General features: G+C 47.6%; 2 protein-coding genes across 5 annotated transcripts in view; both read left to right on the top strand.

Annotated features, from left to right (window-relative positions):
* ccdc93 (CCC complex scaffolding subunit CCDC93) overlaps nucleotides 1-8,618 on the top strand; it is a 10,855-nt gene extending 2,237 nt beyond the window's left edge. The window contains exons 2-25 of one of the 3 annotated variants that reach the window (XR_003464162.1): nucleotides 1,479-1,592; nucleotides 1,838-1,932; nucleotides 2,008-2,119; nucleotides 2,230-2,328; nucleotides 2,554-2,610; nucleotides 2,701-2,801; nucleotides 3,268-3,285; nucleotides 3,480-3,516; nucleotides 3,596-3,676; nucleotides 3,761-3,811; nucleotides 3,920-4,006; nucleotides 4,114-4,230; nucleotides 4,448-4,510; nucleotides 4,621-4,694; nucleotides 4,977-5,058; nucleotides 5,128-5,199; nucleotides 5,288-5,359; nucleotides 5,912-6,020; nucleotides 6,110-6,192; nucleotides 6,280-6,317; nucleotides 6,861-6,945; nucleotides 7,039-7,152; nucleotides 7,787-7,929; nucleotides 7,969-8,618. Coding sequence is in view for 2 of the 3 variants with exons in the window: in XM_027291069.1 (XP_027146870.1) it covers nucleotides 1,479-1,592; nucleotides 1,838-1,932; nucleotides 2,008-2,119; nucleotides 2,230-2,328; nucleotides 2,554-2,610; nucleotides 2,701-2,801; nucleotides 3,268-3,285; nucleotides 3,480-3,516; nucleotides 3,596-3,676; nucleotides 3,761-3,811; nucleotides 3,920-4,006; nucleotides 4,114-4,230; nucleotides 4,448-4,510; nucleotides 4,621-4,694; nucleotides 4,977-5,058; nucleotides 5,128-5,199; nucleotides 5,288-5,359; nucleotides 5,912-6,020; nucleotides 6,110-6,192; nucleotides 6,280-6,317; nucleotides 6,861-6,945; nucleotides 7,039-7,152; nucleotides 7,787-7,843 (1,818 nt within the window). In the remaining variant the exon portion in view is untranslated. Of the gene's footprint in view, nucleotides 1-1,478; nucleotides 1,593-1,837; nucleotides 1,933-2,007; nucleotides 2,120-2,229; nucleotides 2,329-2,553; nucleotides 2,611-2,700; nucleotides 2,802-3,267; nucleotides 3,286-3,479; nucleotides 3,517-3,595; nucleotides 3,677-3,760; nucleotides 3,812-3,919; nucleotides 4,007-4,113; nucleotides 4,231-4,447; nucleotides 4,511-4,620; nucleotides 4,695-4,976; nucleotides 5,059-5,127; nucleotides 5,200-5,287; nucleotides 5,360-5,911; nucleotides 6,021-6,109; nucleotides 6,193-6,279; nucleotides 6,318-6,860; nucleotides 6,946-7,038; nucleotides 7,153-7,786 lie in introns of all 3 variants that reach the window. The other 2 variants (XM_027291069.1, XM_010750724.3) reach the window with 2 other exon arrangements.
* A 1,491-nt stretch (nucleotides 8,619-10,109) lies between these two features.
* fgf9 (fibroblast growth factor 9) lies at nucleotides 10,110-12,875 on the top strand. Of its 2 annotated transcripts, XM_027291238.1 has the most exons (5): nucleotides 10,110-10,178; nucleotides 10,715-10,816; nucleotides 11,961-12,089; nucleotides 12,211-12,314; nucleotides 12,404-12,875. In XM_027291238.1, the coding sequence occupies exons 2-5, from the start codon at nucleotides 10,789-10,791 to the stop codon at nucleotides 12,584-12,586; spliced, it is 444 nt and encodes a 147-aa protein (XP_027147039.1). In that variant the 5' UTR covers nucleotides 10,110-10,178; nucleotides 10,715-10,788; the 3' UTR covers nucleotides 12,587-12,875. The 2 variants fall into 2 exon arrangements, with proteins under 2 accessions (XP_027147039.1, XP_019119587.2); XM_019264042.2 differs by having other exon boundaries at nucleotides 10,148-10,816.
* Nucleotides 12,876-14,262: the final 1,387 nt, after the last annotated feature.

The following is a 14,262-nucleotide window of genomic DNA, read 5'->3' on the forward strand; positions in this document are numbered from 1 at the left end:
AAGACTAATATTCGAATTCAATTTCTGGGGAATGTTACCAGCCCTAACCCACACACTGCACCCACACACTGCATCCGCACACTGCACCCCACACTGACCCGCACACTGCACCCATACACTGCACCCACACACTGCACCCCACACTGCACCACACACTGCACCCACACACTGCACCACACACTGACCTGCACACTGCACCCACACACTGCACCACACACTGACCTGCACACACACTGACCCACACACTGCACCGCACACTGCACCCACACACTGACCTGCACACTGCACCCACACACTGACCCACACACTGACCCACACACTGACCCACACACTGCCCCGCACACTGCACCGCACACTGACCTGCACACTGCACCCACACACTGCACCCACACACTGCACCCACACACTGCACCACACACTGACCTGCACACACACTGACCTGCACACACACTGACCCACACACTGCACCGCACACTGCACCCACACACTGACCTGCACACTGCACCCACACACTGACCCACACACTGACCCACACACTGCACCGCACACTGACCCGCACACTGACCCACACACTGCACCCACACACTGCACCCACACACTGCACCCGCACACTGACCCACACACTGCACACACACTGACCCGCACACTGCACCCACACACTGCACACACACTGACCCGCACACTGCACCCACACATTGACCCACACACACTGACCCGCACACACACTGCGTCTGTCTGTGTGAATATTGGAGATGATTCTAAAGATGGGCAGGTCGTGGTGACTCCTCCACGTATCAACAGCGCTGTGGGAAGTTCAAGGCTCCAACTGTTAAGGAAAGGAGATTCAATGCTTCCTTTATTATCTCCTTTAGAAAAGGAAAGGAGGTGACAGCACAACTCCTCATCTCCTCTCCTTCACATCTGTCCTCATCTCCTCTCCTTCACATCTGTCCTCATCTCCTCTCCTTCACATCTGTCCTCATCTCCTCTCCTTCACATCTGTCCTTGACCTCGTGATGTTTTCCATCAAGGTCAAGGTCAAGGACTTAGGAGCTGATCTTTTGACTATTCGACTGTACCAAGTATCCAAACCATGTCACATGATCATCATCAGTAAACAGACGGAGAAGTGAGTGCGTGGAGTCTGCATGGAGGACTGAGCGGGTCACTTTTAGACTTTCAGCTCCAGATTCACAGATTTAAAGACTTGAGACCAAAGACTGTCGTGTGTGACGCTCGAAGTCAGACTCATCAAACATGTCGTGAAGGTTCAGCGTCTTTCTGTCTGACTGCAGTACTCAGATTTAACCACTAGATGTCAGTGACTGTAACCTGCCTTTAATGGCTTTGTACGTTAGTTACCTGTGGGACGAATGGTGTGTAAGCAGACGTTTACCTGAGCGTGGAGACAGATAGAGTTAGATGATGATGATGATGATGATGATGATGATGATGATGGTGGTGTGTTTGGCTCCCAGGTGGAAACCCGTGAGGATGAGGAGCAGAGCGTCAAGCTGGCAGAGATCCTGGAGCTGCTGCTGGCTGCTGGATACTTCAGAGCTCGGATCAAAGGACTGTCACCGTTTGATAAGGTGCGACAGACGACGTGACGTCAACAGCTGCAGCCGTTAGTCCGTTAATCAGCCGACTAATATGAATCATTTTGGGGTTTAAATTCTTTGATCTCCTCATATATTAAAAGTTTCTGCCTCCTTTAAGACAGTGAATTTTTATTCATGAAGATTAATCAGCTTCATGTTGGTTCGTTCAGGTTCTGAAAACTTTAAAAGTGGTTCAGGTTTCCCAACTGTCTCTGATCGGCTCGTTTCCTCCTCAGGTGGTCGGTGGGATGACCTGGTGCATCACCACGTGTAACTTTGACATCGACGTGGATCTTCTCTTCCAAGAAAACTCGACCATCGGACAGAAGATGTGAGTGTTGTTTGTTCCTCACCGGGCTCGGACTCGAACCCGTGACGACTCTCGGTTTGTTCTGTTTCTCCACAGAGCTCTGACGGAGAAAATCGTGTCGGTGCTGCCGAAGATGAAGTGTCCTCATCGCCTGGAGCCGCATCAGATCCAAGGACTGGACTTCATCCACATCTTCCCCGTCATACAGGTGAGAGCTCACACACACACACACACACACACACACACACACACACACACTGGATCTGGACTTCATCATGTGAATATCTGATCGGCTGTTTGTGTCGTGTCTCCCGGCAGTGGCTGGTGAAGCGAGCCATCGAGACCAGAGAAGAAATGGGCGACTACGTGAGAGCTTACTCCATCTCTCAGTTCAACAAGACCCACAGCCTGCCCGAGGTAACAGGACACGCGTTTATTGGGTGGAAGGTCGAGACGTTTGTGAGCTCCGAGATCCACGGAGATGTCTAGAGGGCAGTTTTCGTAGTGTGGATATTAGTAATTCCTTGAATGCATGAGCAGCTCGAGTCATAACACAGAAAGACCATCAGAAGATGTTTTACCTGCCACTTCATCACGTACACGAAACTTTGTTTAACACAAGACGTGTGTGACTCTGTTCAGGATGAAGACTTCCTCCACAGGAAAGACAAAGCTGTGCGCGCCGTCCTGGACGTGTTGGTGAGTTCCTACACCGTCAAAATAAAAGCCTGAAAAATGAAAGATGTTATTTTATTTTGAAACTGAACACAAACTCTGATGTTTTTACAGGAAGTGTACAAACCTCAGAGGAAGTACAGGAGACAGAGGGACGCAGGCGAGCTGCTGGACGAGGAGTCCAGAGTTCATTCCACGCTGCTGGAGTACGGCAGGTAAGACGGCACGTCAGGTGACTTCACGTCAGGTGACTTCACGTCAGGTGACTTCACGTCAGGTGACCACATCATCTTTAACATCCTCTTTCTACATTTCAACGTGTCATAAACACTTTGAGCCCGTTCACACCTGGTTTAACCCACGTCCTGATCTGATCACACCTGGATCACCTGTGTGTGCAAATAAACAACAGACAGTCTGCGGGGACGTCACAGAGACTACGTCCAGGTTTTAGACAGTCTGTGGGGACGTCACAGAGACTACGTCCAGGTTGTAGACAGTCTGCGGGGACGTCACGGAGACTACGTCCAGACAGTCTTGTGATCTGATCAGACGCGTGTTCAAACCAGCTGTGAACTCGTTGAGTCCTCTTGCTGCTGTTGTAGTCTTTGGTCCATCTCATGTCTTTACCTGTCTGACATCTCGTTTCTCCACCCACCTTCACCTCCACCTCTGTGCTAGAGTGTCAGATTTCCTCCTGTAAGTATCCTGTGTGTCTGAAGGTGTTTTTGAGAATGCAGACGGTCGTCACGTGTTTCAGGCATGATGGATGCAGACTGTGGTGCTGCTGTGGTCCTCAGACAGTTGGATGTGATGTTGTGACGTGGCATGGTGGATTTAAAAACTGCTTTGTGTCTCACTCAGTCTCACAGATCAGTTTTTTGTCTCTTCAGGCGATATGGATTCAGCAAACAGTCCAAACAAGACAAGGTCAGTGTGTGATCCGTTCAGCAGATCATCTTCACGTCTGCACCGACGTCTGCTTCAGTGTCCGCTGTCCCTCTTTCAGGTGGACGACAAGAAGGCTTCTCAGGCCGTGCCTCCTGGGATGGCGGAGGTGTCGGAGGAAGACCTGCAGGCAGCGGAGGAGGTGAGCGCCAGAGACGGCGTAGAGAATCCTGTTGATTTTCAAAATAAAACACCCAGAACAGTCAAAATGTTTTCTCTCTCTCAGATGAGGATCAAAACTCTGATGACCAGCATGGCTGCCATGGTGAACGAGGAGGTAAGCGCCACTCACCTGATCATCGCTCACCTGATCATCACTCACCTGATCATCGCTCACCTGATCATCGCTCACCTGGTCATCATGTGACGTGTTGTCTCTGCTCAGGGGAAGCTGACGGCGAGTGCGGTGGGTCAGATCGTCGGACTCCAGTCCGAGGAGATCAAACAGATCGCATCGGAGTACGCTGAGAAGGTGAGACCTCCTCAAACCCTGACCTCAGCTCTGTCCTCGTGATCAGCTGTAGTTGTTGTTGTTTCTTTGACGTTTGTTTAACGTTTGTTTAACGTTTGTTTCCGCAGCAGTCCGAGCTGACGTCTGAGGAACGTTCAGAGCGATACGGCCCGCTGCAGCAACACCGCAGAGCGGTGACATCACTGAACAAACAGATCCAGCAGAAGACGAAACAACTGGAGGAGGTCAGCAGTCCACTATGGTCCACTATGGTCCACTGTGGTCCACTGTGGTCCACTGTGGTCCACTGTGGTCCACTGTGGTTCTCAAACTTTAGCGACCTTTAGTGGAGTAACAGTACATGCAGTACTTGCAGTACTTGCAGTACCTGTACACAGTGAGCATTAGTTCACTTCATTAGAGCACAAACAGCTGAGTGAGTGTTTGTATGTTCTGTCACAGCTCCAAGCCAAACATGCCGAGGTGAAGAAAGGCTGTGACGAGGCCAAGAGCAGTCTGCTGGAGGTGAGACGAAACTGAGCTGATGATCAGCTGATGAACAGCTGATGATCAGCTGATGAACAGCTGATGACTGATCAGTACGAGCCCATCATTAACCTTTGAACATGTTCCAGGCGGTGGAGTGCGCCGAGAAACTGGACAAGGAGCTGAAGTCTTTGGAGGAGCTGGAGGAGCAGGCGGACAGCAGGTGAGCTTCATGAGAAGATTGATCCTCTCATCGGGTCAAGAAGCTCCTGATCCAGGACCGTGATGACGGGTCATGATCCCACACATCCTGGAAAACCTGGAGATTTAGCGACTAGTTTTCCAGTTATGGAAATACCTGGAAATGACCAGAAGATTGATGACACGAGCAGGAGACGGACGTCAGTCCTGGTTACATGGACGTTAAATTGTTCAGACACGTGCAGACCAGACTTGAGACGTTTAACTGACAGTTTATCTAACGATGTGTCGTCCTGTCGCACAGCGTGCTGGAGAAGATGAGGGCTCTGGTGACCATGAACGAGAACCTGAAGCAGCAGGAGCAGGACTTCAGGACGCACTGCAGAGTGAGTACACCGACACACACCATGATGTCCTGAGCGTGACCCGGTGCTGACCTCCTCTTTAATGTTCAGGAAGAGATGGTCCGTCTGCAGCAGAACATCGAGGAGCTGAAGACGGCGTCGGGACCGGACGCAGAGGAGGAGGTCGATCACGTCATCTTCATGACTCAGCGTTTGTCTTCTACAGCGTGAAAATGTCCTTCAAAATAAAAGTCTTTGTTTCTTTTCCCAGGAGAGGAACCAGCTGATAGACAAGCAGTACAACACAGACAGAGAGAAGCTGCAGAAGATCCGCCTGCTCATGGTAAACACTCAGCACAGATTAGATGAAGCTGCAGCGAGCTCATGTAGGTCAGATAACGGAGCGCAGATACCGACGGCACAGAGAGAGAACTGAAGCTGTACGACAGAAAACAGACGAGTCTGAGCAGGAAACACGTCAGACGTCTTTAAGACTGTCCACTGACACCAGAATCAGGACTTGACTTCAGTGTTCAGTGTTTCTTCTCTGATTTATCAAAGTGCTCGACATGTTTTTAATCAGAGCTGCAGATTAAAACACATAACCGCCTCACAACACGGGACGTCTTCACAGATTAAACCGTTTTCATTCAGCCATTATTAAAATAATGTTAAAAATAGTTTCAGCCGTGGATTAATCCATGTCTGATGCACTGAAACTGCGGTCAGTGACGTCCCCGCAGACTGTCTAAAACCTGGACGTAGTCTCCGTGACGTCCCCGCAGACTGTCTAAAACCTGGACGTAGTCTCAGACATCCCCGCAGACTGTCTAAAACCTGGACGTAGTCTCTGTGACGTCCCCACAGACTGTCTTCTTTCCGTCCCCACCTTCAGGCTCGGAGGAACCGTGAGATCGCCATCCTGCAGAGGAAGATCGACGAGGTGCCGAGCCGGGCCGAGCTGACCCAGTACCAGAAGAGGTTTATCGAGCTCTACAGCCAAGGTCGGTCCAACCAGAGAAAAGACGTTTTCTCCTGACGTTAACGAAACAGAACGAAGACGTTAAATCGAGCTCACTCTTCTGGTTTTTAGTTTCGGCGACGCACAAAGAGACGAAGCAGTTCTTCACGCTGTACAACACGTTAGACGACAAGAAGGTTTACCTGGAGAAGGAGGTGAGCGGACACAGGAGGCGACGGATCATCGTGATTGTTGGTAAATGTCCATGTTAATGACCTCAAAATGTTCTTTTGTGTCTGCAGGTGAATCTGCTGAACTCCATTCACGATAACTTCCAGCAGTAAGTATGAAAACTGTTTCACAGATTCAGGCTGCAGTGCTCGTCCAGTCTTTCTGTCTTTTAGTCATGAAAACGAAGAATTCGAGATCTATGTTTGGTGTTTCAGTCGCTGGTATCTGCGATCTCACTCTTTCGGTCACTACCCAAAGCTGTGTGTGGACTTTGGTTTTATTTCGCCACCCTAACCCTGGAACCCAGGGTCTCCATCCGAGCCTGCGTGCCCACTCTTAAGCACCCTCCCCCCCGGGCTTAGACACCAGCAGCCCCCGCTGGCCAGAGCCTCGTGGCCCTGGTACAGCCGCGGAGGTTTCGTGGTACAACGTCCACAGTACTGCAGACGCTAGTGAAATAACTGAATTATAAATCGTAAAACTCTGACTATTGGCTACAATCAAAATCCGCTCTGGAGTCAGATTCAATGAATCTTTGGACTCGACAGCTCTTCTCATAAACCTCCTTCACTCTTTGTGTTTGTGAGTTCTTGTTCTCTGAATAAATCTTCCCGGACTCTCTGACGTCGTAACAAAACTCCGTCCTCTTCAGGGCGATGTCGTCGTCAGCAGCCAAGGATCAGTTCCTCAGACAGATGGAGCAGATCGTGGAGGGAATCAAACAGAACCGCATCAAGGTAAAACCTCCAGTTTGAGTTTTGATCTCAGAGGTTTGGATCCATTAAAACTCTGAACTCACCGAGCTGAATGTTTTTGTTTTTTTCCCCAAGATGGAGAAGAAGAAGCAGGAGAACAAGATGAGGAGAGATCAGCTGAACGACGAGTACCTGGAGCTGCTCGACAAACAGAGGCTTTACTTCAAGACCGTCAAAGACTTCAAAGAGGTGAGAGATCATCTTCATGATTTAGTGACAAACAGGGACAACGATGCTCGAACCAGAGCTCAGACTGTTGTTAGACCTTTATATTAAAGAGTGAGATCCACGAGCAGCTGTTGAACCGCTGTGTTCAAAACCTCCAGACTCCACATCACTGTTCACTTTGTTCAAACTGGACAGAAACCAAATCAAACTCACTCAAAGTGTCTCCAACAAACTCTGGTTTGGATGAAATTAGACGTTAATTCACTGAGTTCGACGTAAAAGTCCCATCATCAAGGGTAAAGCTCTCGATCTTCCAGTACATCTACGTTCAGTCGTCAAACTGACAACAATCTGTCAGCTTTACGTCTTCACGTCTAACTCTGAATTAAAAGTTTATTTGGACCAAAGCAGATTTGTTGGAGCAGTGGAAAGACAGATGAAGAATTTTTAGTGAGTTTTATTTAGTTTCTGTCCAGTTTGAATGAAATGTTACGATGTTATGAATTCACATGATGTCATGGTGAACATGACAGAACAGTACTGGACCAGGTTCAAGAGTTGTTGCCCCCGTTGGTCACAGAAAACAGAGTCCAGATACCAAAGTTCCCCTTTAAAACTCAACACGTGACTGACGATGAATCTTTCTTGTCTGCAGGAGTGTCGGAAGAACGAGATGCTGCTGTCCAAGCTGAGAGCTAAAGGAGCCTCTTAGCTCAGCTGATATGTACGTCTGCACGAGCTCAGCTGATCACATGAACTGAAACCACCTTCTTCTTCTTCTTCTTCTTCTTCTTCTTCTTCTTCTTCTTCTTCTTCTTCTTCTTCTTCTGTTTCTGTAAATGTTGTAGCACTTTTCAAAGTGCCAAATCCAGCCGACTGAAACAAACTTCTGAATCACGACAAATCTAACGTAGACGAACGCTCTTCATGTTGAGGCTGATAAGTGCCTGAACATGCAGAGTGTGTGTGTGCTGATGTTATGTTAACGTTTGTTATGGTTCTTTAAACGTTGCTGTCTGTAATGAAGTGTCGGTCCGAGTTTAACGAGTAAAACGAGCTGACGTGCCTCTGAGCTGTTCCTCATGTCAGATAGTGAAGTGTTCGGGCAGACACCGTGTGCTGATGGAGGACGGCGTCTTATCACAAGTCACATGATGAGTCTGTGAAGGAAACATCCTGTGAGGGTTAAACAAACGTCTGAGGTTCCCACCGGGCCTCATGGGAAATCCTGCGAGTCGGAGATCTGTAAAAAACAAACAAAACAGAAGAAGATGTCAGGATTCGACTCACAATCTGTCCAACACTCAACACAGTGTGTCCTCAGAGCCTCGATTAAAAACTCCAAGTAACCTTTCAAAGACAGAAAAATAGAAGAACCAGAACAAAGAAAACTTCTGATACGGAAAGATTCTAAAATATGTGAAGATCTGTCTGATCCGAATAAACCTGAAATAAACGTGTTGAGGTGATTCTTCAACAGACTTCTTCAAAAGTCTGAAACATTTCCACATAAAACATCCAGAACAAAGAAGCTCTGGTATAGATGTTGTTGATTTTTGTACTTCCATTATTCCAAATGTTTCCAAACCAGAGAAATCCACATTTGACTTCAGGTAACGGAAACTTTCCTACTCACCACAACTTCAGGGAAACATAAGACGAAGGTCACATCAGACAACTCCCATGATCCAACGCTTCATGATGTCCTCAAACTGTCTTTTGTTATTGTTTTGACGTAATTAGGGTTGCAAAGGGGTGGAAAGTTTCTGGCAAATTTCAGGAAACTTTCCATGGGATGTTAAGCTGGGGAATTTTGTAAATATTCCAAATCGGCCACAGTTCCATGGGAATTATGTGAATTAAGTGTAAATTTAAACAAAGTGTATCATTTCCAAAATATCTGCATATATACATTTAGTTTTTGTTATGTCTTCAACAGTCTCTGTGTGCTCTGGGCTCTAAAGTGTGGTCCAGGTACAGAGATCACCTGTGCAGGTAGGGGGCGTGGCCTCAGCAGCCCTGCAGTAAGCAGTGTGCTATGTGCATGTGACTGAGGAAGAGCAGATATTCAAGTGGACCTGCAGGAAATCTGGTTGTTTTAGTCAAGATGATGATAAAATATATTTTCTAACTATATTTAAGTTCACTGTTAAAGGGCCGACCTTTAATTTGGTAAATTCGCGGTTTATTCCCATAAATTCCCGTTAATTCCCATGGAAAGTTTCCAACATTGAAAATTCCTGGAATTTTGATGGTAATATCTGAGTTAAAACTTGATGAGCGGTGAGCTTGTGTTATTGAGCTCATAATTGTCGTGCGGTCACAGCAGCCCCCGTTTACATCGTCAGGACTTTGACTTTCTTTCAGTGTCTCATCGTGTCGCCTCCGTCAGGTTCAGTCCTGGACTCAACAGAGTTATAGTAATCTGATTACATCTACTCTGTGTAGCTGTGCAGAAAACACAAAACATTCGCAACGACGCTGATTTAAAATGAAGAAGAATCACGAGCGCTGATAACTTCTGTCACCTGTAAATCAAACATTTGGAGGCTCAGGAGGTCGAGCTCATCACATGGTCGGTGGTTTAACGGTTTAAACTTGTGAAATCTAAAAACAATAACACGTCATTAAAATCTGATGAATAGTTTATATGACGTGCAGGCAGCAGCTTCCTCCTCGTCCTCGTCCGATTTCCTCGATTCACTGCGATTTTCGAACATCATTTTCTCCAACTAATCTTTTACAACCAACATCTTTGATGTTTTTTATTGTTTTGAAGCTTCACTTTCCTCCATATTTTATAATTAAAGCTGTTTTTATTTTTCTGATTGTTTTAACGTGCCTGTTTTTTATTTAACCCTTTCGTGTCTTTAAAAACACTGAGCACCAACACATCTGTATAAAATATGACACGTGTATAAATAAAGCTTCTTATAATTATCATTATTTGATGGTCTGGTGTTTGAATGGATCAAATCCCAGCCGCAGGTTCAACGTCAGCTGGAAAGACTGAAACCAGAGCAGTGGGGTGTCCGTGTGTCAGTCAGGTGTGTAAAACAGTAAAAACAACCTGAAGCGTGACGAGTTAACTCTGAGCTCGTCTTTGTGTCTATCAGCTCAGCTGCTCTCGTATCTCTCTGATTGTGATACTGAACAGACAGTTTCTCGCATGTCAGAGGCTGATTGGGCGACATGAAAACAACACTAAGGTTCACCTGATTGCACTACAAGTCAAACTATAAAGTGGATCATGTGTCACGCTGGAGGGAAGTCTCTGGTTAGTCTTCGGTGAGCAGCACGTGTGTTCAGGCTGTTTGTCGACACGACTTCTGATACGTGGCTGATAACGGCAGCGTACAGCTGAGTATCTCGCCGTGTCCGTCAGTCAGTGCTTCAGGGTAGGACAAGGAGATAAAAGTGTGAAGCTAACAGAGGAGTGTTGACTTGGACCTGCTTGGACATGACCGTCTGTTGGACCTCGTCTGTCCGTCTGCTGGCAGCTTTCTGATGTGTTTCACGATGAGTTCTTCCTCGCTGCTCCTGATGCTGCTGCTGGTTCTCGGTGTTTGTGATCGAGCGGCAGGAGCAAAGAAACAAGAATCTGTGGTTCCACCTGAAGACCACGGATCTCGACTTCGAGGCCTCTGGAAGCTTCACATGAGGGACGCCATGCTGAAAGGAAAAGGTGAGCGAACACATGATTTATTTATTTTTTTGATTCACTGAAAGAGACAAACTCAGGACTTGGACGCTCAGACGGCTGACCAAAGAAATACTAACAATCATAACAGTCATAAATGGTGCTACTCTTTCTTTCTCCATGAATCCATTGATTGGTTTATAAAAGCTCTTTGGTGAGAAACGTCGTCACAATTACCCAGAAGCCAAAAGGTCCGAATCTCAACATTAATATAAACAATAAATTAAAGCTGTCAGATAAATGTAGTGAAGTAGAACATGGCATGAAAAGAGTAAATGTTCTTACAAGTCTTAAGTATGTTTGAGTTATTTGTGGCTCCGTCCTCGGTAAAAACAAACAAATAAGATTTGAGAACAGCCATTTAAAAAAAACATGAACATAATGCAATTTAGATAAAAATTAAGAGTAAAATGAAATAATATAAAATAGTAAATAATGAAAAATATAAGTTGTGCAGGTGGATATTTACAACTCTTATAACTTATATATGAAATTTATTTTCTATTGGCTAAGCATGTAATACAATATTATGGCGTCAAACTAATCTTTAGCTTTCATTGTGTTTGGCAGCTGAATTTAATTCTCAAAATATGAGTAAAGAGCTGGAGAGAAACTGTAACCACAGAAATTACACAGAGTGGGAACCACACATACAGAGCGAATATTGAAAGTAACAGTATTGCGACATCCCTCATGGAAATTATGTAAAAAAGACAAACTTTGGAAGATACTTGCTTGATTTGTCCAACACTGACTACCGAACCCTCAAAGTATATTAAAAAGACTTTAAGGATGCAGATCTGATACCCACATGCCTCCCCAATAGGTTATCCTTACGCTAACCACTCAGGCTCCTTGCCTCTAATCGACTCTGGGATTCTTTCAGTCCAAACATTTCACACACTTGACCTCAGGATATCTTGGATCCTAACACCATCCCAACAAGATTATCCTAACCCAACTGCTTAGGTTCATTGCTGAACATCCTAGACCACTTCAAGTCCAACCATGAACTGGACTGACTTGCGTATACGTTTGGCAAACTTCCTCCTGGATGACACAATCCAGTTGGACAACTAGTCATCAAAGTGTCACCAAACAACCAATCAGCTCCTTTTTTGTGAACCAGGGTCTAGCCCTCATCCAATCAGAGAGGGGGTCAAACAGCAGCTGCTCTACTGCCGCGTTGGGATTGGCTACCATCTCCAGATTCTGGCCAACGGCTCCGTGGGAGGCGTCCACAAACCAACGGAGAACTGTGAGTTCAGTCCACTAATATGACCCGATGAACGATGTCAGTTTTTGTGTGAGATTATCTGTGATGCACTCCAAGAAAACATCCGGCCCTAATGTGTTCTTTGTGTTTCCATCTGCTGAAGGTTGGTTGAAGGTGTTCGCCATGAAACATGGCGTGGTGGGAATCAAAGGAGTCAAGAGTGGCTTGTACCTCTGTATGAGCGGAGAAGGACTGACATACGGAGCGGTATGCAGCCAAAATACATCATGAATTAACGATAAACTGTCCTCAGTAAACATTAAGTTCAGGGCTGATGGTATGAAATATCTTTTCAGGAGAAGTTCTCAGACGACTGCTTGTTGAAGGAGAACCTGGAGGAGAACCACTACACCACCTACTCCTCTCTGTCGCACCCAGGCGTCTATCTGGCTCTTTCCCACAAAGGGGAGCTGAGAAAGGGGAACAGCGTGGGACGCCACCAGTCCTGCACCCACTTCCTACCTCGGAGGACACCGTGATTAAGATCCAGGTGGATCCACGTTAGGAATGTCTGGTCTTGTTGCATCTTCAGTTCAAGAGACACAGTGACGGGGTTCACAAATGTGTTACGTTACCTGTAACATGCTCTGAAAACTTGACATCACCTGAGGATCGTTCAAACTTTGCTGCCTAACTGCTATACATTGTAGCTAGTGCTATGAGCCAGTGCCAGCGTCTGCCTTCCAGGGAACGTGGTCGGACCTGGGACCAAACAGAACGTGTCCAGTCTAACAGTGAACACAGCAACAGAACCTCTGAACCGGCAGTGTCCAGTCTAACAGCGGCAACTGTCTAAAACCTGGACGTAGTCTCTGTGACGTCCCGCAGACTGTCTAAAACCTGGACGTAGTCTCCGTGACGTCCCGCAGACTGTCTAAAACCTGGACGTAGTCTCCGTGACGTCCCCGCAGACTGTCTAAAACCTGGACGTAGTCTCCGTGACAGCCCGCAGACTGTCTAAAACCTGGACGTAGTCTCCGTGACGTCCCCGCAGACCTGGACGTAGTCTCCGTGACGTTCCGTAGACTGTCCAAAACCTGGACGTAGTCTCCGTGACGTCCCCGCAGACTGTCTAAAACCTGGACGTAGTCTCCGTGACGTCCCTGCAGACCTGGACGTAGTCTCCGTGACGTTCCGTAGACTGTCCAAAACCTGGACGTAGTCTCCGTGACGTCCCCGCAGACTGTCTAAAACCTGGACGTTGTCTCCGTGACGTCCCCGCAGACTGTCTAAAACCTGGACGTAGTCTCTGAGACGTCCCGCAGACTGTCTAAAACCTGACGTAGTCTCTGTGACGTCCCCGCAGACTGTCTAAAACCTGGACGTAGTCTCCGTGACGTCCCCGCAGACTGTCTAAAACCTGGACGTAGTCTCCGTGACGTCCCGCAGACTGTCTAAAACCTGGACGTAGTCTCCGTGACGTCCCCGCAGACTGTCTAAAACCTGACGTAGTCTCCGTGACGTCCCCGAGACTGTCTAAAGCCTGGACGTAGCTCCGTGACAGCCCCAGACTGTCAAAACCTGGACGTAGTCCTCCGTGACGTCCCCGAAGACTGTCTAAACCTGGACGTAGTCTCTGTGACGTCCCCGCAGACTGTCTAAAACCTGGACGTAGTCTCTGTGACGTCCCCGCAGACTGTCTAAAACCTGGACGTAGTCTCCGTGACAGCCCGCAGACTGTCTAAAACCTGGACGTAGTCTCAGTGACGTCCCGCAGACTGTCTAAAACCTGGACGTAGTCTCCGTGACGTCCCCGCAGACTGTCTAAAACCTGGACGTAGTCTCCGTGACAGCCCGCAGACTGTCTAAACCTGGGACGAAGTCTCCGTGACGTCCCGCAGACCGGACGTAGTCCCGTGACGTCCGTAGACTGTCCAAACCTGGACGTAGTCCCGTGACGTCCCCGCAGCTGTCTAAAACCTGGACGTAGTCTCCGTGACGTCCCGCAGACCTGGACGTAGTCTCCGTGACGTTCCGTAGACTGTCCAAAACCTGGACGTAGTCTCCGTACGTCCCCGCAGACGTCAAAACCTGGACGTAGTCTCTGAGACGTCCCAGCAGACTGTCAAAACCTGGACGTATCCCGTGACGTCCCCGCAGCGGTCTAAAACCTGGACGTAGTCTCTGTGACGTCCCCGCAGACTGTCTGAAACCT

Source organism: Larimichthys crocea, chromosome XVIII, assembly GCF_000972845.2.
Source record: "Larimichthys crocea isolate SSNF chromosome XVIII, L_crocea_2.0, whole genome shotgun sequence".
Lineage (NCBI taxonomy): Eukaryota > Metazoa > Chordata > Actinopteri > Sciaenidae > Larimichthys > Larimichthys crocea.